Genomic DNA, 26,983 nt, shown 5'->3' on the forward strand with positions numbered 1-26,983 from the left:
GGCAGAACGTATATGCATTTTAGTCCCTCATTCAGTTTTATATACACATGTATTTATACATTTTTTATTTTTGTGAAATACATATCTTTATCTTGTTCATGCAGAGAGAATGGAGAAGCCAATGATAAAACTTTCCACTTTTATTCTGGAGGCACATCTCTCATTATTCTTTAAGATGAAAATCATCTTTTTTTGTACAGTTTTAACAAATATACACACTGAAAATAAATTAGATTTATATATTAACAAAGATGACATCAAATTGTAAAACCTGGATGACCAGCAAAGTCTGGACTCAGTTTAAAATAAAAAAAAGGTTACACTACAGATGGATAAAGAGAGAGCAAAAACCTTTACAGAATTCACTCTAAGACGCAACAATCATTTCTCCATAAAGATCTTAGATTAAGAGACTACTGTTTTTCAGGCCTTTCACACGAGTGATATCCCCAAAACTATATTAAAAAGTGCTTTTTCCCTGTCTGCATTTAAAAATAAAGCATTATGAGTAAGTTTCAACAAAGATTAGGTTAGTGTTTTGTAGTATAGTATAAAAAAAATGACCGTGTAGACATAAGGAGGTAAATTAACTGTAATCCTTCTTTAATTTCAAGCCTCATAAAACATTTATTGAACCCCATTTCCAAATATCCACCATTATTAAGTCTTTTCTGGAAGACCTCACTAAAAAAAGAACAAGGAATGTCACTTTTGCATACATGGTAAAGGTTCATGCCAAAGTTCTTCAGTAATGCAACACCTTGTATGCCCAAAATATACACAGTATACACATTTTCATGGAAGCAGATATAAAAGAACATCATTTTTCTTCAACCAGTAAAGAAAAAAAAAACACTGCTAAATAATCACTGGTAAATACAACCCTTAAAAATGAAACATGGCATCCTAATGTGATCTACTGCAAGTATCTTAATGAGCAATTGATAATAGCAGTCAGGAAGAAAGTTGGAACTGTACTTCAATATTCATGAATCGCATTGAATTAAAAACGTATTTACAACCGTACGCTAATTGATAAAACTAGTCTCAATAGACAGAATATGAAATCTATAGTTATATTTTTCTAAAACCAACAATTGTTATGATTAAGGCAGGAGAGTCTAGCCTTCTTGTCCTGCCTGAATTTAGACTGTTCATTGAGACAAGTGACGTTTGCCACATTTAAATAAGTCATATTTTTCTAATCGATTTGTATGTTATAGAAAATGAAGTCATCAGCTACTCTGCATTATTCAATATATATATAGTAGATATTTTTGGTGATTATAAATAAACCAAGCTAAGCATGAGTTTCTAATACTGGACTCTCTGAAGAAAACATGTCAGGAAACTTCTTCTGAAACAGTAAAGGAGGTTTTGAGCCCATTTTAAGAGGACAAGAAGTTTCAACAATAAAGGTATGTAATCAGTCAATGATTAGCTTGTCTGCCCTATTTTCTACAGAAAAAATATATACAAACAAGCCTTTGCGTTTTTCCTGAAGCACACTATGCAATACTGTTAAGAAAATATGTCAATAACAAAAAATGTTTTGTTGAGTCTGGTGCTTTTGCCACTTGTTATAAACTAGTAAATACCTATGTAGTGACTTGCTTTGCATTCAATCAACATTTTATTGGAAAAGTAACCTAATACATCATTATTTTCCTTAGAACACCGTAACACTTTCCATTTTTCTCACATTTTGACTTGCGTGACAAAATTGTGTTTCTACTCCCAAAAATAAGAAAACACTGGTGTACAAAAATCTTTCATGAAGTAGCCCCACAGAAAACTTAGAGCCATCACATATGAAATAAAGTCTAAGGCCACAAATGACAAGAAATATGACAAATTCATTCTATACATATGATTAACATTCAGTGCTTCAGTGTACCAAATTAAATCATGGCGTCCATACTTTCTCTTGGCACATACAAAACCATACACACACGTGCTTTAATAAAATTACCCAGTATTGGATGATCTTTTTTTACTGAAATACATCAGTGATTTGCACATAATACGTTTAAGTGTTTTACATTCCAGTTGTGCATAATGACAGCAGAGTTTGGTGTCCAGTTTGAACTAAGGAAAAAAAACAGGAGAAAAAGGAAAGCTGAAAAAAAGAACATTGTTTTATTTGTCCATTGGCAGCAACGAAGCCTAATCCAAACGGATATTTAAGGTGAAGTGCAAGTTGAATGTGAATGTTTTAATTAAAAAAACAGAGCGAAAGTTCAGTCTTCTAAGACTTGGAAGGCAAAACTTTTTTAGGTGTGACGGGCTTCTTGGTCTGCCACAAGTGGCTGTGAATGGTAATGGCGTCAACACTTGCAGACATGGTCTTAGCAGGGATATGGCTGAACTGCTTCCTGTCAGAGTTGTACTTGTACAGACCCTCAATCATCTTCCTGGTGATGGACTTGGGGCCGATTCCTGCCAGCTTGTTGATCTCCTCCGTCTCAGGGCAGTATGTGTACAATGACCTGAACTGGCAGCCAGAGTCCCGGAACAGAATCAAAAAGTTGTTGGCCTCCGACTTCTCCATTTGCTAAAAGAAGTAGGGAGAGACAAAGGTGTCGCTTTTAAAAAAAATGTAAGCAAATCCAAAACACTTGTAAGAGGATACAAGGGCCAAACAATTAAAAATGTATACAAGTTTATGAAAGTATATTTTAAAAACAGCAACTGTTATGATTAAGACAGGAGAGTTTAGCCTTCATGTCCTGCCTGAATTGACATTGTTTTCATTGAGACAACTGATATTTTCCACATTTAAATAAGTTATAAAGGTGGCCTTCACATTAATCAAAGTAGACAATGGGAAGATTACCCACTTTGCTAACTGTTATATCATAGGCAAATCTTTTCAATATCCTTCATTCAAGAAACAGCTGGATGAGACCCTCAGATCAATTAACTACTATCAAAGTGGACAGTTGAACTAAATGGAATCCTCTTGTTTGTAAACTTTCTTAAGTTCTTATACTTCATTTTCAACATTAAAGTTGTAATTAGTCACATAATTGATATAGTTTAATTATTTATGTATAAATATAGCTGTACAATAAAGTGGTTTATTTCTACTTGGATGCACATCTAAAAATCTTAGGAAAAAAAAGGTTAATTTCCTAAACAAGAGCAAACTGCAGCATCTTACCTCCAATATTTTATTCTTTTGACCTTCATTGACCTTGCCAGCTAGACAGCAGTGAGACAAGGCATTCTGGATAATGTGCTTATTAGACTTTGCACTAGGCTCTTTGTAAAGCTTTGGGCCTGTTCAGAAGTCAAACAAGAAAAGAAGAGCTTCAGCATTCAATTTATTTATGCAGCCAACAGCATGACTAATCTTGTGCATCTCAAATCTTTTTATATAAAATATAAAATATTAACATAACCAGTAAAAGTTCAGATTACGAATTACAAAAAGAAAAAATGCTGTTACATACAGTACGTAGCACATTATAAAACGGGGTAGACCACAGATTAATGTGATTGGGCATGAACCCATTTGTACAGTTTGTCATCCTTTTAAAGCTTTCGTTTGGGTGGAGTCATTTAATGTGTGGGCTATTTTAAAAGCCACAATTCATCTTATTTCTACTTTCATCACTATTTTAATACTGTATACTGTTCAGCATCATGCAAGGAAGAAAATGCTCCAGGAAAACAGATAACACCTGTATATTCTGTGTTGGAAGCCACAGAAGATGTTGTAGAACCATTTTCCCAATCCTTCTCTCCATTGCGACTGCCTGATCGACATGGCGATAAAAAACCGTCTGCTGACTCAGGCCTGAAAATACATTCAAAATCATATCTAGCATTATTTCTGAATAATTACATTACACAAAACAGGAATTCGGCTAACAGTCAGATAGGACTTCTTAATTTTAATATTAACAACAACAACAACAATAATAATAATAATAATAATAATAATAATTATTATTATTATTATTATTATTATTATGGAGACTTTCCTTTACAAAAAATGACTTCAATCCCCCCTATAGGAGAGAAGATCAAACCATGCAGGGTATCTAGATTAAATACACAGAATTAAATAGGATTGAGAATCTAATGGATACAGGCCAGGATATGCAACATATGAGATTAGAGAGCAGCAGGTTAAGTACCAGAAGTATGGCACAAAATACCTCTATAAGTGAGCATGAGAGGCAAATGAACACAAACAATAACATGTTAGCAAGTACAGGAATAGCAGATCAGAAACATTTGCTTACATTTAATCAGCCTTTACAATATACATTTGAAAATGAGATTCAGATGGGAAAAGGAAGGTTTAACGATTTAATCCCACAATTCTAGAATTACTTCATGATGAAAGTAAGCCACACTGCGCACATAATGTTATGAGTTGTTTGGTACCACAGCTAGTAATAGAATCCATATTTTACGCGGAGGTAAATAAAGTGATCTTATCTAGTAAAGTGATCTTATTTTTAAAATTTGGGGTGGAGCGGTGGCACTGTGGCTAAGGATGGAAAGTTGCCGGTTCAAATCCTGCGTCCGGCAGAGGAATCCTACTCCGTTGGGCTCCTGAACAAGGACCTTAACCCCAACTGCTCCAGGGGCGCTGTACAATGGCTGACCCTGCGCTCTGACCCCAAGCTTCTCTCCCTGTCTGTGTGTCTGTGACTCATGGAGAGGAAGCTGGGGTATGCGAAAAGACGAATTCCTAATGCAAGAAATCGTATATGGCTAATAAAGTGATCTTATCTTATCTTGTACTGTAGATGGTGACTTTCTTGGTCACTTGATTTGACCTATTTCTTGTCTCTCTTTGGAATCTGACAATCTGAGAAACATTTTAGAAAACAGGGAAGGCAATTAGTGGTTTTATATGCAAGCTTTTAGGTATAGTCTCCTTTCATGTAAAACTCACTTCTTGTATGTGCAATATTAAACCATTTCTAATTTTCACCTGTGACAGCTGAGTGCCAGAGCTCTGGCAGTTGCATTGATGAATTTAAGAGCCGGGCTGACTGTGCTAGCATGGACTGCTCCTTCCAGTAAGCAGGAGCCAAAATAATGAAGTGAGCTAGGTCATATCAAAGAGACTAACCTTGCGTTTTTCAGTTTAGTAGATTTCAATAAGTAGTATAGGTTTCCTGAGGCTATGTCACTGCTTCTGAAAATTCCAGAAAAGGGGAGACAAAGAAGAAAAAAGAGAAACAAGGATGCAGGACAAAGAATATTATGTCTTGTGGTCTATGGGGAAAGGGATTAAAGGTGAAATAGAGGTCAGTAAAAGAGGAATAAATTAACGAGGACTGACAACAGTCACTTGCTTAATGCAGAGAACTTTTTAATCATTTCATGCATACACTTTGTTAGCCAAGGAAATTAAGAACATGCTGCAGCCCTATCTTTTTATGCTATTATCATGACCAACAATATTTTTAGAACATGACAGGAAAAAAGTAAGATTTGTTCCTGTAACCTATCCGAGAGGAGGGCAATTATGATACATTGTGTCTTCTGCCTGTGAAAGGTTCCGAAGCATTTGTATTTTCTGATTCAACCTCAAAAAAATAAAAAAGCATACAGGGATGAATCCTTGATGAGCTCAACTGCTTGTCAAGAAGGGAGGTTTCGTACTTTTACATCTTTGACACTTTGTAATGCTTCCGTTTGAGCACAAAGTATCCTGTAAGCAATGAAGATCTAAGCATTGAGCAATGGGGGGTCAAAAAGTGAATAACATTCTTCACCTGGGGGTTCTCTTGCCTGACTGCACGCTGTCAGTGTCCGCCAAGTTCAGCGAGGCCAGAGAGAGGCTGGAGACTGAAAAAACACGAGGACGTGAACCTGGATTTGAAAAACAAAGTGTTCACAATCAACACCGTTCCAAAACCGACAAGGAGTCTGTTCACAATGCTTTGTGTACCCACCTATGCAACTGGTTTGTTTTGTTTGAGGCTTACACAGATGCATGCCTAAATATTGTATCTTAACATTGACTGTAGACATTGCTTTCCAGACACATGGTTGTGTCAGCTCACATAAGAGTACAAAAATGCATGATACGCTGTATGTTTTCATAACAGCATCAGCTTCCTGTTTTATTAGGACTGATTCTTCATATAAAACAATATAAAACTGGATGTGTTCTCTATCTGTGAATCTGCAGTTGCTTGTATTATTAGTTGTTAATGGTTCACTTTAACATCATCTGACAAGGCAAAACTGAGACTTTTACCTGAGATTATAATTCAGTTTGGAACATAACTATAATAAAACTAAAATCCGTATAATAGCATTCTAAAAACAATACTACCATTAATGTTCTAACATCAAGACAGACTGTTTAAATCTGGATCCAGACATATACAGACTTTTTTTCTCAATTAAAAAAGAGTTTAGAAATCATCGACAAACATTGAAATCTGAAAATATCACATTTGAATCCTAGAAATTTTTCAGATCAAAGCTTTAAAGTATGTAAAGATGTTTCTAGTTTTCCATCTCTGCATGCAAGTAGCAGCGAGTTTCATTAAGAGACATAATTAAAAGCAAGTCACAGCAGAGTTTAAAAGAAAAGTTAGCATTGAGAAGGAAGTACATGGGCTAGTTAATGCTACAGACATTAGAAATTAGCATGCATATATGTAAGCAGATACAAGCTTGTCTTTTTTATAGGAATTTGAAATCTGAAGTTTTAACGAGCACATTAAATAGCAAGAGCTGAGGGAATATAGTTAGCCAATCCAGAAAGGATGCAGGTGGCACAAAGCAAGCTGGCACGTCTGGTGCAGAACAGACCCCCTGTGCATCAGGGCATGTGTTACCTGCTGGAGCCCTGGCAGGGGTTTTGGGAGATTCCATGATATCTCTGTGGACAGATTTTGGGCGAGGTTTCTTCTGTTTGGAGCTAGCAGGACGTGGCTTAATTACGGTGTCCATGTCCTCCATTAGTTTGAGCTGCTTTCTCCTAAGGTACTCTTGCTTAATGAACTCTCTGCGTGCTTTCTCATCCTCCTTCTTCTGACGTTCTTCTTCTGCTTTAATCCTGAAGGGGACATCAAGGGACACCTTATGAGGGATGAAAATCTTCTGCCTTAACATAAGCAGCAATACTTGTAATTTACAGGCCAGTTTTTCTACTGTTAAAATTTATTTTATTTATGAGTTTACATTTTTCTTAAGTGATCCAATAGACTGTAGAAAGACCTGACCTGAACTCTTTGAAGGCAACCATATCTGGATCCTATGGTGAAAGCTGGAAATCGGTTGAACAATGGCCTGAAATCTGAAAATACCTGGAGCAGATGTTCCAAAGAACAGTGGGTTCCTCAGCGATTTTTTCCCCAGAAGAAATCAATAAAACAACGTCTGCACTTTACAGGACTGCTGCAGTTTAGTTCAAGATAGAAATGTGTCTTTTGTTCCAAAACTGGAAACTATTGAGACTCTGTGCTTGAAAAGATCTGCACAACACAATTATCAGTTAACCTTGAAAGGAAATGGGATAGGATATGACAAGTACGTTTTGACAACACATCCTGTATTTGACCAGTGATAGTTCTAGTATCCTTATGCCTTCACTGTGTATCTTACTATCTACACTTCATGGGTCATGGGTCACCTTACAGGGTTGTTACGTCCCAGTGTGTGGTCCATGTGTGTTTTGTGTCTGTTCCACACTTCCTGACCTTGATTGTTCTCCCTCCCCCATTGGCCCATCATTACATCATTGTTTCTGTGTGACATCATCATCAATCAGCTTCTCAGCCAATCAAAGTGCAGCTTATTTAGGTTTTCTGAATGAAGGGGCCTTTCATTTGACTTCGGTCCCGCTTGGCTTTGGTTTCGTTTCGCTTTTGGTTTTTGCTTTGGCTTCGCTTTGTTTGTGTGTGTTTTTGTATAGCTTCGGCTTTTGTTGGTTTTTTTGTACTTTTGTACTTTTGTTTTTTTTTTGTTTATCCTTGTTTAGCCATTACCTTGCCCAGGAGTATTGTATCAACCTCTGTGTTCTTTTGTACCCTGTTACTTGTGTCCACTCTCATTTTCCCTTTGGTATTCGTAGTTCACTTGTGTATTTGTGTGAACTTTTGTGTATAGGGTTAGTTTAGGTTGTTGGGTACATTCTACACACGTAGTTGATTTTTGTATTAGTCACACTAGTTTAGTATGGGTGAGTGCCTTTTGTCTTGTATGGTTTTGGGTAGTCAGTGAAGGTTAGCTAGGGTGTTTGAAGACGCCGAAGACTAAGAGTTACTAAGTTACTAAGTACTTAGAGTTATGACGCATTTAAAAAAATGTACTCCTAGTATTGCCTTTAGATGCCAACATCTTGATGTTTCTCTGCACTGCACGAACGTGGACTGATTGTGGGCCAGACGTATGGAAACCCTGGCAGCTTACCGGGCCTCTTCTTTCTTCTGTTCCATCTCGGCCTCCAGCTGCTGCTTCCGCTGCTGGGTCTCCCTCTCTCTCCTCAGCCTCTTCTCCAGCAGCGCCGCCCGCTTCACTGCCATATCGTCTTCGCCCTTCTGGTCGTCCTGTTGACGAGAAAGCGAGTCAGTTGGGCATTGTGACCGAGACGAGCAGCACACAGTCTCAAAACCTGTCGGGTAAATGTATTATCATCATTTTAAAGTTACTTACTGAGGCTTTTGAGCTCTCTGAAGGACCGCATAAACTGTGGGTCATACTACAGTCATGTTGCGTTAAGTATTGTATTGCCCTTTCAAAATTTAACAAGGCTCGTCAGCTTTCAGAAAATGTCTATTAAAATAGCCAGCACTGAGTGAAATGTGAATTCTTATTTACATTTGGTATCCTGAAAAACAGAATTTTCTAACCAATCAAATTAGGGTCACCAATCCTTTATCTGTTTGGCTATATGGCCCTGAAGACCTGTACCATGTACTTCATTGATCAAAGGAGATCATTGATCATTCTTTCACTGATGTCATTCGAAGTTTTCAGGTGGCCAGCTGTTCTCTGCAGTTGCTGCTGCAGTAAACCCCAAGCAGCCTTGTCCCACCCTGGCAGTGCTCAGTCAATTCTGTGCTGTGACTTGGCTGATCACCGTCACAGTCTTCTAATGTCTTGGTCCTGACTCAAACCAGCAATCCTTGACTACAGAATTCAACCAGTACACAGAGCAAGTGCTTTCACTGATTAAGCCACTCAGGAGCCCTGAAATAAAAACCTTATGCTAAATATGCTGCACACACAACAGCTTTTTTAGTGACATTCTACTGTACTATGTCAAGCATGAAATATTTTTTAAGACACATTTACATGTTTCTTATTAAATTATTTATCACCCACAGACCTCTGACCTAAATTTTAGTGATGCACAACTGATCCCATACTATACAGATTGTCTCTTTTGCCTTGGCCTGTATACGTTGCTCTTCATCATTTTTATAATTAACGGATACCCTACATTCCTAAAAAAAGTTAGGAGTGTAAAAGCTCTAGGGAATTTGTGGTAAAATGCACTGTCATAAAATTAGGGCAGGTTGGTCATGGAAAAAAAAGTGTGTGCTACTGCATGCAGTACCAAAAAAATAAAAGGCAAAAAACAATTTTCTATACTGTAATTTTAAGAAAACACGGAAAAATTAGTGCATATTTTTTAAAATAACGCTTAAACCAACAAAAAGTTTGCACATATTTGCTCTGTTAAGTAAATCTAGGTTTAGGTTTTACAGTACAATATTTTATACATCCAGCAAAGGCACTTTGGAAAGGCACTTTGGGGGGGATGCTTTAATTTTTACCTTAAAAAAGAAACCACAGCACATCTTCTGATCTTCATCATAGACTTCTCCACTGACTTCCCCCTCTCCATGATCTTCTAATTCTTGTCCCTCCAGGGGCTTAAGTATTGATAATGGAACTTCAATCAAGCTCTTGGTGCTCTGCCCAAGAACATCACCCGGGTTTTCAGTGGGGGTAACTATAAATGTCTCTGTTATTGGCTGGGATAACACTTCTGAAACAGTGGATTCTAAAGGCTTTATCTCTTTTTCCTCTTCTTCCTTCTCTTTTGTTGGTTTCTCCTTGGGTTCCTCGGCTGTAGAGGGCGGCTCGGCTTCCACCCCTTTCTCTGACCCTTCTTTTGGAAAAGAATGGGCTGGTTTCAGTCTTTCAGCATCATCCTTCTCCCTGGCCTCAGTCTCAGAGGATGGTCTGGAATCATGTCCGAGACACACAAAAGAGCTGGTTTGGGTCTGGCTGGGAGAAAACCTCCGAAGGCGAGGGAGGCTATCCACCGACTGGGGGGGGGTTAAAATGCGGTTGAAAGGTGTGATTTTTAATTCATTTGGCCGCGGAGTCCTGGGGGTCTTTGAGTGGAAAGAGGCCGACTTTCTCTTTATGTTTGTCGGGGACCGATGGGAGGTACGAGGCGAGTCTCCCGAGGACAAGACGGGTGACAAGGAGCCAGTGGAGCGGGTGGCAGTGCGGAGATCCCGGATTTGTTTCTGTGGCGAGGGCTGGGGTGGCGAAATTACCCAAGCCTGCTGCTCTCGCATCTGCATGATGACCTCCTGCTGCTGGGCCAAGCGCTGCATCTCCTGCTGCAGGAAGTTCAGAGAGGAATTTAGCTTTTCAATGGATTTGGTGTACTCCACCAGGTCCACTTCCCCTAAGTTCTCATCATTGGGTGACTTCAGCCATCGGTTCTGAGCTTGGTCCATACTATCCGTGAGGTCCGTTTTACACTTTTCAGGCCTTAGGTTGTTATCGTCAGCTGTTTTGAAAGGCTGGCTGTCGGTGGACAGCTTTTCGTCTTCTGAACCGGCAGCCTCTTCCCTCAGGGGTGAGGTACCGTCTCCTTTTCTCTTCACCACCGTCAGGAATGCTGTTCTCCCCATCCTCTGCCTGTGCCTTGTAAAGGCTGCCTCCACCTTTTTCTTTTGGGCTTCGATCGCCCTGCGTTTCTCCTCCAGCTTCATCCTCAGCTGAACCATCTCGGACGCCAGCAGCTGCGTGGGATCCCTCCCTGTTTGTCTGACCGGGCTCTCCTCCGGAGTTTGAGCCCAGGCCACCACGTGCGGGATGTTGAGCTCCGAACTCTCAGGAGTGGTCTTTTGAGAGCTGCTTCCACTGCTCCTGCCATCGACGTTATTCAGTTTTTTGAACTTCTGTTCTGCGAAGCTGGTCATCTTGATCCCTGAACTTGAGGATGCAGTACTACCGGCCTGAGACTTCGCACTTAATGAGCTAGGACAGGGGCTTATCATTTCCCTCGGGTTGCTGGCTTTTAATTCATAGTCATGGTCCATGTCTGAATCCATGCTCACAGTGTAGTCTCTTAGAGATGAGTCCTCGTCCATGGTTTCCTGAATATCTTCCGTCTGCACATGAATCCCAGTGTCCACCTCAGTCGTGTCGGGGCTCATGGCTCCTTTTATCTCTGTAACAGAATCTATACCTGCTTCCTCTAGCTTGGGCTGTGAACTTAAATCCTCTAATTCCTGACAATGGAGGAAAAATCCATTGTTCACTTTATCTGACTGGAGGAGTGTATGTGGTTTTTCTGTGTTGTGAATGATTTTCAAAGCTTCCTCAATGCTTGGAGTCCCTGTGAGATTACCATGTTCATCCATGACTGGCCCATTTGAAAGTCCATGCTGATTCCTGATGTTATTACCTCTCCCTGAATGCTTGCTGGATAGTTCTGTGCCTGTGAGGCTCTCTGGGCACTCCTCCTCCTCAATGCCCTCTTTTTCCTTCTGTCCATTCACAGGCTGGAAGGAGAGGTTTCTTTTAATCAGATTCTTGGGCATCTGATGGATTTTGAAACCCAGACCTTCAGTGCTGATAGACCTGGTCATCCCTCTGCTGGGGGCAGTGGGAGTCTGCATAGTGTTTTCGTTATCAAAAGGAATATCAAAGGATACTCCATGAGCTGAGGACCTACATTGGAAGACAGAGAAATCATCATATTTTACATGAGAAAAAAAAGATTAATTAAATAATGAAACCATGTTTTTAGTTTGCTGATTATTTGACAAAACATTACTGTTTTGCGAGGGCCTGACCCTGCTTGAATCCTGAAATAAAGTCAGGTTCCACTCACTCCTATACTTATAGACAGGAACTGATGTACATATAGAACATCCCTACCTATAGAACAAAGGTTTTACAAACCGTTTTTCCTTTGGCCACGTTCCAACGTAACCATCCACGTAAGACATTGAAGTTGATCTTTTCATCACACCTGAAAAAAAGAACAGTTCTTGAAGGTATGTAAAATTATAGTAAAAACAAGAAGAAAAACAAACTCCAAGGCAATGAAGTAAAGCTTGTCTTGAGGGCAGCAGAGCAGGTAGACTGTAGCAGCTGGGAAAACAAGAGGCTGTGTTACCTGAAACAGGAGGCTGAGACTGCGGTTGTGTGTGTCTGACAGACATGAGAGACTCTGATGGTGACAAGGGCAGACTGGAGGAAAAAAAAACATATTGGTCAAGCTTAGTATATATATATATCTTACTTTAGCCTGTACTGTGATTCATAATTTAAGAAACTTAAATAATATAATCACAATAATAAATGTATTGAACCTATCATAATCTGAATTGATAAAAAACAGTGCTTTACAGGAGAAATAAAAAAAAATTACCTTGGCTGTTCAGAGCTGGAAGGGCTCTCAATAAAGCTTCTCTTTGTGGCATTTGAAATTGGAACCGAAGGCATGTTTCGCAAGGAATGGACTGGCTGTGATGCTGGTAGCAAATGAAACAATCAATCGTCACCTCAGAAATTTCAAACGGACAAGCCACTGATGACTGAAGATTTTTTTTACTGATTACAATCATACTGACAACATTTACCAGGAAATACGGACATCATGCACAGAACAATAACTCTCTTTTTAATTTTCTTTTAAATAATAGCACAGAAGCTCAATGGAGTCATTACAAAATTCCTCAATTCAGTTGCAAAAGCATCAGTGTTTCAAAATAAACGATTGATTTTCAATTCAGTGAGCGCAAGGAATCATTTTTAAACATTACCTTCAGTATCTACAACACGAGGCTGCACAAAAGATGGCTTCACCACTTCGAACCACCAAAACAACTCTGCCATAAAGACAAGGTAGTTATTCTGTAAAAGATCACAAAAAATACATAATATTACAAATGCAAGCAAGAATTATTTTCTACTACACACATCGCAATTTAGTGCACAATGATGCACCACAATCTACCCACCTCTCCACAAGGTGTCTCTGCTCTACACTTGATAAAGTTAATAATAATATTTTATTTAAGAGCACGGTTCAAGAAACGCAAAGTGCACATCACACACAAAAGTAAAAAGAGTAAATAAAGCACAGAAAAAAATAATTCAGTAAAATATATACATTAAAAATCCTATTGAAGACAGAATATTTTCAAACATGTTTAGTTTTAAAAAACTATAGACATCCAGTGTCTAATGACCTGGGCACTATGTTCCAAACATGTACTGCATGACTAAAGGCCCTTATCACCCATACATTTAGGTTTTCCACCGAAAATGTAGGCTTGAATGAGGAGATCTCAGATTAAGAGCTGGACTACACTCACAGACCTTACAATAACCTGAAACTAGACTATTCTGTCTTATTCACAAGCTGGAAAACCTTAGAAGTCCACTCTGCATTTCACAAGGAGCCTAATTTACAGAAGATGGGAGTCATATGCTGATGCAGAGTCCTTTCAGATAGCACTTAAGTCTGCACCCTAGTAAGCAAGGTGTTACCGTAGTAAGTAAAAATGAAGGTACAATACATATACAAAACCTTTTTATCCTTCCACACTCACACTCAAGGGTTTTGCACACTGTTTGGTAATAAAAACATAAATGTTTTTCTCTAAATATTTCTTGAAATGTCTACTGTTTTGCAATAAGCCCCAGTTGAAACAGAATCTCTTATCTATCTATTTAATGTAACCTCAACTACTAATTTCTTGTCTGTGATGCAACAATTCACAATAATTTAAACATGTCCTTACTAGATAACCAGAGCAAAATTGTAATTGCAAGCAACAGATTTATATTATGTAACCTAAAACCTATTTTTATCATCAGTTCAAATTTAAAATACCTAAATTGCTTTTCCCATTTGCCCCTGATATTTTCCAGCTTTCTTAAAAATAAAATCCGTTTGTTTGCCTTATTCATAGTGAAATTACATCCTTGAAAAATAGTGTTTTTTTATTAAACGAATGTTTCAGGGTGCCATAACATTATCTAACAAATTACTCATTTTTCAACAAGCACAAAGAAGTTACCTCTTGCTTTCGGTGTCTGTCGCTTTGTAAAGCATAGAAAAAAAAACAGACAACTCCCAGATGGCTTAGTATAAATCTATCTTCCCATCTGCCCTCCTGTGTGCTTAGTCATACTACAAACTCATGCATACTTAAAATATAAACCTTTTTTCATCAGATATTCAATAACTTACAGCTTTCTGACAAGTCATACTTGTTGACACACTTTTATGTGGAAAAAAAAAACAAAAAACAAATTGAAAGATGGGGGATTTCATTGTAATGTTTGTAAAAAAAATAAATAAAGGCAATTTATACAAAGCTGGCATTAAGCAGTTAATCCCCTCAGTCCTTCTTTTGGGGACAAAGGCAGCAAGTATTGAAATGCATAGTCTCCATTTTAGGATACCAGACACTGCTGCACATGCAAATCCAGCCTATTGACATACAGTATAAATCTCTTGGCACAGTGCATGGTTGTCAATAAGAGATTTCTTCTAATTAAGAGGACAATGTACAAAATTAGCACTTTTTGTGGTGTGATGCCTTTCCCAAGATAAAAGAATGGATAGTCTTAAACTGTGCTGAAGCATTTTTTCTCTATGCTTCTATTACCTTATATAAGATAAAAATAAGCCCACATGCTTAGTTTGTAACACCAAGGGGCAGGCCACAGATTTGTAGATCTGACACCCATTTCTGCCATCATCACAGATGTCCATAACAGCATCACCTTTGATTACTTTTGGAGAATATCTCCGTCCACTGACCATCTTTTTCATGACTGAACCTTTATATACTGTACTTGTTTTTAATTTAACCAAATCAATATCGCAGGGCTAGGTTCAAACTGAGTCGAGGTTGTTGTCAAAAGACAGGATTTAACATTAACTACATCCTATAAATATACAAAAGATTTTCAGTCACAGATGCGTATGGTTCTTCCCTGCCTTGATAGCAGGTTTGCTCCCGACATCAAGAACTGCTGTAGAAAGTGCTACATATTAACCAGGTTACACTTAATAGACACAGCATTGTATTCTAAAAGAGCACAGGAGTGACTTACAACACGTCTAAAAAAAGTAACACATTGTAACATTCAGCCTACAGATTACACATTCTGTTGTTCAGTTGTTCATACAGTATATAATTTCTAGATACTATAGATCTCATCTTTACACATACTACTGTAACATACCCATCATTTTCTATATAAATAATTAAAAAACAGAATTAAGAACATTGGGTGTTCAACTTGTTTACAAGGGGCTTATAGAGTGTTCTAAAAAGAGCACAGTATTGTCAGCTAATACACAAAGTCTTTCTCCTATACTCTGCTGGACCTCTGCAATGGCCAGTGTTCTAGTTCCAAGAAAAGTCAAATGAAGTGACAGCTAAGCCGACTCTTATTTCCATCTCAAAAGACAGAAAGTACCAGGATTTAAGTGCCTAAAAACATGAAAAGTCACGTCTTATTCATATTCATATTTTTTTTATTTACAGTAAAGCGATTGAATCAGGGAATATGTACATCATAAAACTCAAATGTATACCTAGTATAATATACAACCTCCAAATACTCATAAAACAAGACAATATTTGGAAATGTTGCCTTCCATTTATAATGATCAACCTGCACATGAACTGAATGTAGAAAAAGAAAAACAAAGGCCTAATTTTACACAATATAACAAGAAAGGAGGGCAAGTATTTATCTTGCAGTAAAATAATAAATCTAATAACATCCACAGCCAATGTAGTTTGGGTACCAATAGTACCAATGAGCATATAAATAAGAAATGTTTTGACAGAAATGCAAAAATTTCTCCACAGTCTGTTTTCACAAGGTGTCTTTTACAGAACAAGAAAAGTAATACAAATTCCTGTTCCTAAAAGCCCATCCACCCTCCAATTTTAGATGCAAACAGTAATAGACAATGTGTACAGTATATGCACCATACATGACTTCTATTCCTGTCTCTTGTGACATGCTTACAGATGGAAAGAGATTCTGGGGAAAAAAAAAACTTTAGCTGCTACTTGCTGCCAGTCCCCTGGGTTATTTGTTAAAGAACTTTCTGCTGAATAGCTGTTTCAGAGCCATCTTGTAGGCAGAACTAAATACAGTGATGACTAACTGATTCAACAACTAAGAAACACTGTGGTTTATTTTCCTTCCAACAGAGTATAATATCCCACCCATCCCTACCACCTCCTTTAAAACTTTATGACTCATATCTACTAAGAGAATAACCCTATTGGAAGATGTTTATTAACCTCAGGAGGGAAGGGAAGAAAAACAGCCAAATGCAAACTACAGGATATTTTACGTTGGTCATAACGTATCCTACCTTTATTGAAGAGGAGGCATAGAGCATATCTTCCAGTGTGAAGTGGCAACAACAGTTCAGGTTTTCCTGACAGAATTCCTGAATCAGCTGTAGATTGTAAAGGCTGTCTGCCAATGACATGGTCTCCTTCAGGCATATATCTGAGGAGAAGGCAGAAAAATAATTTTATCTAAGAGGCTGCAGGAAAAAACAGCTCCCCTTGCAAAATATAACCAATGATTAGTGGAGAGTGGAGTGATTGTTTTCATTTAAAAGGCAGTGTGTATTATACTGAAGCAGCCAAGAGTCCTCCCATCAAATAAAATGTGGATATTTTTAATATCCACTTCCAGTTTCAGAGAATGCAGAAAATGGGCAGCATGCACCACTTCTGTCAAGAACAACAATAAGTACTAGGTGATACATTCAACGTATCTGCTATAAATGTGTTTCCTGAAAACCTTTTTCAAAATGTACACTAAAAGAAGGAGTTAGTTTGCCATATTAAGAACTCTGATCTGGGTTAAGAGCTCCAATCTGTTCTGCTACATCTGAGAACGTTGTCTGGGGAGGATTTCCACCTTATTCATCTGGGAAACTGGGAAGCTGTCTCACGTCATACAAGCTCTGCAGAATGCTCGTAAATAAAATGGAAGATGTCCCAACAAAATGAAAGGTGTCCCATCCTCTGAGAAACAATGTGAGTGACCTACTGTACCTTCTAGCTTCACGATCTCTGGGCAGTAGAAATGGATCAAAGCAGCCAGAGCGCTGCCATCAGTGCTGTCTTTCAGTAAGTTGTCCACAGGGGGAATGCATGGCATCTGTTTTGGCAGTGCCTGCTCCTTCCTGTAGCGGGCCTGGAGCAGATCAGAAAAAAGATTTAAAAAAATAAAGACGCAACACTTTTTCCCAACCGTTTGAACGGAGTCTTTCAACTTCAAGGTTTCAGAATTTATAACGGAGCAGCAAAGTGGGATTTGTCACATGCAGAGTAGCGACTCTCAAGACACAAGCAAACACTTAAAAAATTAAAAGTGCTTACAACCCTATGCACTGTCTTGTCAACAAGCTCTTTATTTTGCTTTATTAAATTGGAGCTATCACAGTTCCAACGCTGGACTCTGTCCGCATCAGATTATTAGCTCAGTCCCTGTAAATACTAATAAAACATAAAAACAGCTCATAAAAATGACTACGATGTCATGATTTCTTTACATGTGTGCTTTATTCTAACCAATTTGTACAGGAAAATTAAGATTCCCATCATAACATATCCACTTGGGTTGTGATTGGCGTTATGTATTTTAACAACAGAAATGAATTATACTATTTCCAAATGAAACTGCTGACAGTTTAAAGGGTTAGCACATCACACTCCATTATAAGCATGTTACATTAAGTGCATTTTTACAAAGGAGACCTGCTTCTATAACTTGTTGCTATAACTATACAGTACGCAGTATACAGCAGTAAATTCAGATGTACCCAATAATAAAGTATTCACACTGCCTAATTTCTGCTATTAAAACCTGCAATAACATTCACTTTTTGTTTGTTTTCAGGTTTATTCATTAAAGAAAGGGACATATTCCACATACAGTATGTCCCATAAAGATAAAGCCAGTCCTTTAATCATACTTCTTTTACAAATTCAAAATCCACAAACTCTATTTTCAAAATAATATAAGTTCAAACACCAGCTCAAGTTTCCTGTATACTGTAGTTAAGCTAAATAAAACTAAATTCACATGTAAATAATGATTTTCTTCCTTTTTCCTTATTTTTTAGTTTATCAGTAAAGTATGTTGAATTCTCACTGAACTTTATTTGGGTGTTTTTTTTTTCCTCTGTTTAGCTGAAAAACCGGTGATAAATGTTACATTAGTAAATCTGTATCACTCTAAAAATGGGAGGCCATAATGCAACAAGGATTCACCCAATAGTGCCCAGAGTCTGAGACGTTAAACATTACCTCCCAATATCAATGTGAATTTGTGTTGCCGCTCTTTAATGTAATTCAAGCTAGCAGAAGGCTGAAGTGAGATACTGAGATGTTAAGGTTGTGAAATAAGGTTGAGAACCCTGGAATGAAACTGAATAAGGCTCCAGTCATGATGTGAATGCAGGACATCCTCTTCTGTTTTCCAAGAAGGCCCTGGATCCACACATCCATGATGTAGGCAAACATGCATGCAGAACTACACACAGATGAAGACATGGGGGAAAGAATTAAAGCAGACAGGCAGACTTACAGGAACCAGTTTCCAATACCATTTGGTTGGAGACTTCGGCAGCAAAAAAAGTGGCAGAAAAAGAAAAGGGTGACAGGAAACTTAAAAAAAGGAAAAACTGTCAGCAAAGTCTGCAAGCATGATAAGATCACCTTGCAAAGCTCTCACCACAGCAAAGGGCCTCATTAAATAATAACTACCTCTCCAGACATATTTTCTCAGCTTGTACTTGTAATCAAATGTATTCATTGCAGCAACAAATACCATTCTCATGCAGTGACAAGTTAAACTTTTAATGATAGGCACAGGTGAAATGAGGCAACCATCCCTTTAGGACTTTAAAGCATTTGTTCTCAGCTATGTGAGACCATCATTGCTGGGGAAAATTACTTTTAAACCTAATCTATCACAGTTACAGGTTACTTGTGTAAGGGATTACTGAATAAAATCAGTTCATTAATAATAACAAGGAATATACTGCTCTTAAAAGGTAATGTATTACTTTACACAAACATTATACATATTTTATAACATAACATCACTTTATTAGCCCTATACAATTTCTTGCATTAGGAATTAGTCTTTTCGCATACCCCAGCTTGCTCTCCATGAGACACAGACAGGGAGAGAGAAGCTTGAGGTCAGAGCACAGGGTCAGCCATTGTACAGTGCCCCTGGAGCAGTTGGGGTTAAGGGCCTTGCTCAGGAGCCTAATGGAGTAGGATTCCTCTGCCGGCTGCGGGATTTGAACCGGCAACCACAGGCGCAGATCCTTAGCCACAGAGCCACCGCTCCCTGGTATATTGATCACTCATGCCGATTGAACACTTTTTAAAAGTTAATTTCCCCTGCACAGGACACAGTCATTACTATGTGGTATCCACACTACAACCAGTTCAGAGTTTTATGAGCTGAGGTTTCTCTTGTTGAGGTTTATATGTTAAATGTGTTAAATAGTTTTTAAATGTTCAACTGAACAGCTAATAGATGTATATGTACATGATTATATGTTTCATTTTTCAAATTACCTAACCGGTTTTAGAAACAAAATAGTTCAACAACAGCATGGGCTAATCTGTCTTTCTGTCTGTCTCTCACCCCCTCCACCACGAGTTCACATTTCTCCCATTCGGGAGACGCCTCTGTGTCCACAGGTGTAACACTAATGGACACGGGAAATCTTTCATACCCACTGCAACATCTCTTTCAAACAATGCATCATAACTTTCTTCTGCCTGATCTTGCTGTGACACTGCTGCACCGACTTCTTGGTTGGTAAAACACTGTCTGTCATTGTGTTATTATATAGGCAGTGTGTTGTTAAACAAATTCCCCCAATGGGACGATAAAGCTTCAATTGAATTGTATTTTAACTAGGAGTAAGTTTTCATTTAGCTTTCTTTTATTTTGGAAGGTTTTCCAAGATGTAACATGCTGAGATGTATTCGATCTTGCGCTGGAGGATCTTTGTCTTCATCATCTATGTGTAACTGTGTGTAGCATCTCTCTGTGTAACTGAACCAGCACTCTTTGGGCACTGGAGGAACAAGAGTGGAACAGACTTCACAGGTGCAATTCTTTGCTTTTAAAAAATATTATTTCTTTGAAATCTGAACAGCATATTTTAACAGCATATCACAGTATAATCATGCCCTTGAAATCCAATTAAAGAGTATTGAGTGAATTCGTTTTTACTTGGGTTTTTTTAGTAAGACATCCAGAAAGCTCTTCTTTGTGTTAGCTAAAAGAGAAGTTTTAATGGAATACATCTGAAACAAAAACCTTTTGTTACATGTTATTTAAAAACTCAATTTAAAGTTCACATTTTCAGTGAACTTTTTAGCTTCCTTCATTTTACAGTAAATATCAGATATGGATTTCTTTTGTGCTTTTCCATAGCAACAGTGCTCCATTTTGCATGAACTGATATATCTTTCTTCTGTGTGCTCTAAAATACAGAAACTGTGTTAATAAAACATTTTTAAATCCAAACATAACACTTGATCTTAGTTAAAGATCTCATGACCCTTTTAGTGAGAGTAAGCGGTTTTAACCCTGATGTCCTGGTTAAATTCCATTCTTGGCTTTTAAAATTTGGCTTCCCTAATCTTTCCCCTTACTTCAATTGGTGAAATAACTTCTCACTTCTGTGCTTGGCTTGCTTTAGATAAGATAAGATCCCTTTATTGGCCATATACAATTTCTTGTAGTAGGAATTTGTCTTTTCACATACCCCAACTTGCTCTTCATCAGACACACAGACAGGGAGAGAAGCTTGGGGTCAGAGCACATGGTCAGCCATTTATACGGCACCCCTGGAGCAGTTGGAGTTAAGCCACAGGCGCAGATTCTTAGCCACAGAGCCACCGCACCACCCCTGCTTTGTAGGGCTGACCCGTAGGTGGTGGAAAAAGTTGGTCCCATGCTCAATGTAAAGTACACAAAAGCACTATAGAAATGCAAAGGTGGTTGTTCTTGTAGCTGCTGTTGCACGCAAATAGTCAAACCCAATTTGTGCATAACTGGCTAAACCTTCCACACTGCTCCAATTAAACTGCCTAGTGTAAATAATACTGATAGTATGAACTCCTGTTCAGTTAGTGATATATGTGCTGTTAAATCATGGCAAAACACAAAGAAAAAAAAACATCAGGACAGGTGACGACAATTATCTCCACCTGAGGGGCTGTTTTAAAAGGACTTTTTCTTTAAGAAAAGTCACACACCAAAATTCTTCTCCTTTTGAAGTTGTTATTCTTTTTTTGTGATTCCAGGAGGGCAAACACTGGACAGCTAACTTCAGTGAAGCAAGCAATGTTGCTTCTGCAGTCTGACAGATCACATTAGCATCAAGTTAAGCTAAGCATTAACAAATGGCCTGGAAGGAAAGACTAGCACATACTATCTTCTGCCAACACACTGTTTAAAAAATGCCTCCTGAACTGAGCAGTCTGTCTGCACAAAGCCACTATAAGACACTAGAGGAGAACAGCGTTGTCACAGCAGATGTTATCAAGCTAAAGCACCTTTATATTCACTTAAATCCTAGCAAAGGTGCAAAAAGGCTTACCATCTATAAAACAATACTTTCGGGCTAACAGTCTTACTTATAATACCAGGCATGCTGGCATATATCTGATGTATAAAATACACAACAATGAGCGAAATGCTCAATTAATATCATATGGTAACTAAAAGGAGAACTTCAATGGTTTTAGAGATCTACAGTATATTACCACATGTGCATGGAGTGTTTGTAAAGTGGGTTACATGCTACTGTACAGCAGCTAGCAGGAAGCAAAGCTGAGGTTTAGCAGCAAGATGAAATTGCATTCCAGAACACAATCAAAGACACCAATATGAGAATGAGCTCATGCCTGCGTGCTGCAGCTGTGCTGTGTCAGCTCAGAGGACCTAACTGGTGTTCAACAGAACACAGTACTACTGCAGCTGTAATCATTGTCTAGACAGTTACAGTATAAGCAACCAGGACAAATAAATCATATCAGGAATAATTTAGCACTAGTGCCTAGGATCAATTCATGTTTGACAATTTGCTGCAAATTTTCAAAAAATAAAATAAAGAAATGTTTATGCATACAATGCACATGGCAGACCTATTTTCCCACTGTGAAAGAATACAATTTCTTAAAAAATAAAAGCTTAAAAAACCTAATAGATTGTTAAAATTCAATAATAGCTAGCTCTGTAGATGTCAGAGAAATGCATTTGTACTCTGTACAAATGACAGAAAGGACTGAGTGAGTCAAGATGCATAAGTAGGTGCCAAAATACATGTTTGTAGCTGCATTTTATGGCAGAGAAGAAGAATTGCATATACAGCACAGAAGGTACTAGTTCTTAACCAGAAACTGACACATAAAGTCACATAAAAAAGAGCAAAATAAGAACAAGTCATATCTGTTGGTTGTACTGTGTTGAAGATAGTATTGCACTACCACAGCTTTAATTATAATGTATCTGAAGGTTTTAAAATAAGCAAGCCACAGCCTACACATATATATACAGTATATTCATTCTTTTCTTTAGTGGCCCCGACAACGTGTGCCAATGAAAAAAATGCTATACCATTACCTGAAAACCAACAGGGTATAACAGTTCAATCCAAAATTTATGTATTTATTTCATAATTAAAATGCCTGTTCTATTCAAAATTGCCACCCACTGGTTGCAGTTACTCAGAGAGATAATAACACACTGACATGTTAGTTCTAGTAGAGGTTAGAACTGTTTTGGTTTCCATGGTGTCAGGCAATTTGCTGCTAGAACTGGCAAACTGTAGGTGAGACCTTCACAAAGTAACTCAGTGTTCTGTCAGGTTTAACAGGAAAAAATTACACTGTCTAAAATTATGATGTTGTACTGAGCAAAAACTCTTTTAGATAGAGAAATACTGCGACATGACTTTTGCCTTCATGTTCTTGCAGTTAAAGGCTCCATATTTTACAAATAAAGACTACATATTTTCTTTTTCAGTGAGATTAAAAAGTGAGATCACATTAAAGATGTGAATCTCTGATGAAATGAAGAGGTAAGATACGTTAACTGTACTGCAGTTAGAAGCACACTGCAGAACTTATTTTTTCTTTTATTTTCTGTAAAAATAAAATGGTAAATTAAACTTCATATTACCTCACAAGGTGAAGGGATGGTGATGTGTTTTAAGCAACAGTGAAACAACTGTACTGACGTGACTTAACACTTACAAATGTGAACTAGCAGGGTTTTTTTTCATTTTTCATGGAATCATCTGAAAATACATGCATAATCAAATCCCTTTTGCAAAATAAAAAGATCAAGATGTCAGTATGCTAACGAAAAGCATCAGCTCTAAGCCTTTTCATTGCTCTTACCTATTGCATACAATAGTACTGAGAGTTTTAATTTCTCATCAATAAAATCAACACTCTTTTGAAAGGACTACACACTCTAGTGCTATGTTAATATCAGCTGAAATTACAGAGAAATAATGAATGAAAAGTTCATTCATTTCCATTTTAAAGACTGGGTTAGACACTTTAAGGAACTGTACTCACCCTCGGACCTCCAGCGATGTCTGAACACTGGGATTCTCTCATCTTCTGCTCCTGAATGATTATGTCTTTCAAGTGTTCATTCACCTTATAAGAAAACATATGTAAATTACAAGGAAGTAGATGCATATAAGATGCTATTCACTAAATAAGAAAAAATGGCCAAATGGTCTTATTATGTTGTATACTTCTGACCTGATTTTATTTTCCCAATAAACAAATAGCTTTAACTGTATCCCACAGAAGCTTATTAGAGCCACAGAGAAAACAAATTGGCACTTAAATGAGAAAATAATATGATGCAGTTTTTTAAAAAGATGTTCTTGATTTTCAGACATAAAATTACGCGCTGAACTGAATTCATATACACACTCACACGATGAATTCATCACAGGAGCCACTTTGTTTTCCATAACTCCAGTTTTTGGAAAAAGAAAACCAAGACAACATATTTAGGGAGGCCAATCTGAAAAAAATATCTAAATGCTCTATAATACATAAGAACAGGATACAATCAATAAGAGGCCATTGGCCTACTTAGCTTGTTTGGTCACTCATAGCTAACTGATCCAAAGAGCTTGATTAAATACAGCATAAATCCATATAAGAAAATAAGGTTTATTTAAAGGGTATCTCCTTGAACAACAAAAAGTAAATTGTTCCAGACACCCACAATTGTCTTAAACATACTTCTACATATTATCTAACTCACATTATTACAGTTGATATTGAAATCCATGTAAGCACAAAAAACATTTTAATACTGTATCAGAAGTGGATTTTTCCTGTATATACAGTGAATTAGTAAACCAGTGCTTTTTCTGCAATTCCTTCATTTCTTCTGTGCTCAATAACCTAATAACCTATTATGCTGTTATAATACTTTTAAAGAACTCAAGGTAAGTAGTATTTTGTATTAAAAGAACACAAAAGGCTCATATAAATAATTTCCTCCAGCAAAACAAAATAGACTTTCATGGATGTTTTTCCTGTAATAATGCAAAAAAAGGAGCTTTATTCCAAGAATGTTTTAGCACTCACATTTACTGAAAAAAAATCAATGAAATAAAGGGTTCTAAATTTACCCATACAGCGTGGAAATAAAAGGGTTTCCAAGTTGTATAGGTACATTTATTTTCAAACTACCTTCAGGAAAAAAGGTTTCTGGAACAAGGACAGCAATTTTTTTAGTACCTTATTAATCCAGCTTGTAACAGCATCCTCAGTATCGTAGGGCATATCGGAGTCGGGGAAAAAAGGTGAATACTGCTGTACACATGCCACAACCTTCTCCACGCTCACCATCTCCACTGTATATGCCATCATCAGAGTGTCTATCATGGCTAAGTGTGCACTCTGCAAAAGAAGAAAAAAAACAGCCGTCCAGCTTTATTACTGAGCTTGTTCTACCACTCCCCAAGATGCCAGCCTCTGCTCCATTTGGTGTTAGGAATAGAGGTTTCTATTCTTCACAACTGGCCTGCTTCACACACAAGTGTGTCAGCTGCTTGGAAAACAGCTGTGAAAGCTGCTTGGGCTACAACCACATTAGCTATATGCAAATCTCTCCAAAGTCTTACACTGGAGGTTGCTGCATGTTAACCTCGGGAAGACAAAACATGCTTTGTCCTTCCCGGCTTCAGACAATAGTAAAGAATGCATCTAAAAGTATTCGTTGAACAGTGTTGGAGTTAATTTACTCTTGACTATACTACTAGACAGTATTATAGTAAGAGACATTACAGCTTTCAGGCAGGCATTAAAAGATATGCCTAATATCTTGCCAGTTAATTTATCATTTACTGATAAAAGCTTTTTTCCCAGTTCTATTGCTTCTTAGTATTACAAACACGTATTAGTAACAAGTATTACTACAAAAACTACACACATGAAGCTTTGTGCTGTAACACCCACACAACCACATCTGGAGTGGAAGATCCACATTCTATTATAGCCTAATTCACATCAAACAAAATGAAAGGTCACATCAACAGATGTGAACAGTGAACTGAACTACACAACTCAAATGTGAACTGTGAACTGTACTACACAACTCAAATATGAAACCAAACTGCTAGTGAATGGATTATGGTTGTGTGTTTTATTGTTGTTCAAGACTTAATACATCCATCTTCTAACCACGCCTTTCAATTCAGGGTCACAGGGGAGCCGGAGCCTTTCCTAGCAAGCAATGGGTGCAAAGTAGGGCACACCCTGGATGGGATGCCAGTCCATTACAGGGCAGACACGCACATACTCACTTCAGGGCCAATTAACACAACAGTAAATCTTCGAATTGTGGCAGAAAACCAGAGAACCCAGAGGAAACCCACATGAACATTGGGAGAACATAAAAACTCCACACAGACAGTACCCCAGGTCCAGAATTGAACCCAAGGCCCAAGTGCCGTGAGGCAGAAATGCTAACCACTGTGCGACCCAGAGTTGCTATGCAGAGTAATAATTTATTCAAAGAGTCAACATCTGTAGCATTGTGAAATGGATTATGTGTGATAGGCAAATAGTCTGACAGTTTTGTCTACCAACATTACACATAACCCTCTTGAAAACAAATAAAACTAACACATCATGATATTTTTATAGAAAACCACTGCATTTTTTGATGAAGCTGAGCTCTCTTAAATTTATTTTATTGTTGCATTTTTCCCCAAAAGGAAATGCCATCTATCTGACACCTATTGCTAGCTGAAAACATTCACATTTGCTGTATTTTTCTATTCAAAATAAAATGCTGGCGTATTGATAAAAACTAAAACCAGGTAAAGCAATTACCTGTCTAAACAACAACTGACAGAGCAGTTTCAATTATTTTTTCTCAATATTTTGCTGAATGCTGTTGTAACTTTCACCTACAGTGAAAGTCAAGACACAATAAACACATGAAATAAATGTTGCAAGAAAATCAGGGGGCCCTTTAACACTCATCCAGAACTGGTGTCACTACTCATTAAAAGAACAAGTCCCTCTGTGCCACTTAATTTGGTATTTTTATGATGTAGGGACTATACCAAAGTGGTGTGGTGCCAATGTAAAAACGTGTGAAGTTTCAGCACTTAAAATAAGTAATAAAATAAAAATGTGACAGCTGAATG

General features: G+C 37.7%; 1 protein-coding gene across 3 annotated transcripts in view; it reads right to left on the reverse strand.

Moving 5' to 3' along the window:
* Nucleotides 1-125: 125 nt before the first annotated feature.
* camsap2a (calmodulin regulated spectrin associated protein family member 2a) overlaps nt 126-26,983 on the reverse strand; it is a 49,367-nt gene continuing 22,509 nt past the window's right edge. The window contains exons 3-18 of one of the 3 annotated variants that reach the window (XM_088927706.1): nt 25,065-25,226; nt 23,874-23,957; nt 17,301-17,442; nt 16,604-16,743; nt 13,011-13,101; nt 12,617-12,719; nt 12,362-12,435; nt 12,145-12,214; nt 9,768-11,910; nt 8,398-8,534; nt 6,822-7,042; nt 5,745-5,841; nt 5,096-5,161; nt 3,687-3,802; nt 3,164-3,282; nt 126-2,554 (exon numbers count right to left, since the gene is read on the reverse strand). In XM_088927706.1, the coding sequence (XP_088783832.1) occupies nt 2,249-2,554; nt 3,164-3,282; nt 3,687-3,802; nt 5,096-5,161; nt 5,745-5,841; nt 6,822-7,042; nt 8,398-8,534; nt 9,768-11,910; nt 12,145-12,214; nt 12,362-12,435; nt 12,617-12,719; nt 13,011-13,101; nt 16,604-16,743; nt 17,301-17,442; nt 23,874-23,957; nt 25,065-25,226 (4,071 nt within the window). In that variant the 3' untranslated portion in view covers nt 126-2,248. The remainder of the gene's footprint in view (nt 2,555-3,163; nt 3,283-3,686; nt 3,803-5,095; nt 5,162-5,744; nt 5,842-6,821; nt 7,043-8,397; nt 8,535-9,767; nt 11,911-12,144; nt 12,215-12,361; nt 12,436-12,616; nt 12,720-13,010; nt 13,102-16,603; nt 16,744-17,300; nt 17,443-23,873; nt 23,958-25,064; nt 25,227-26,983) is intronic. The other 2 variants (XM_088927708.1, XM_088927707.1) reach the window with 2 other exon arrangements.

This window comes from Atractosteus spatula, chromosome 11 (assembly GCF_055471065.1).
Source record: "Atractosteus spatula isolate fAtrSpa1 chromosome 11, fAtrSpa1.hap1, whole genome shotgun sequence".
Taxonomy (NCBI): domain Eukaryota; kingdom Metazoa; phylum Chordata; class Actinopteri; order Semionotiformes; family Lepisosteidae; genus Atractosteus; species Atractosteus spatula.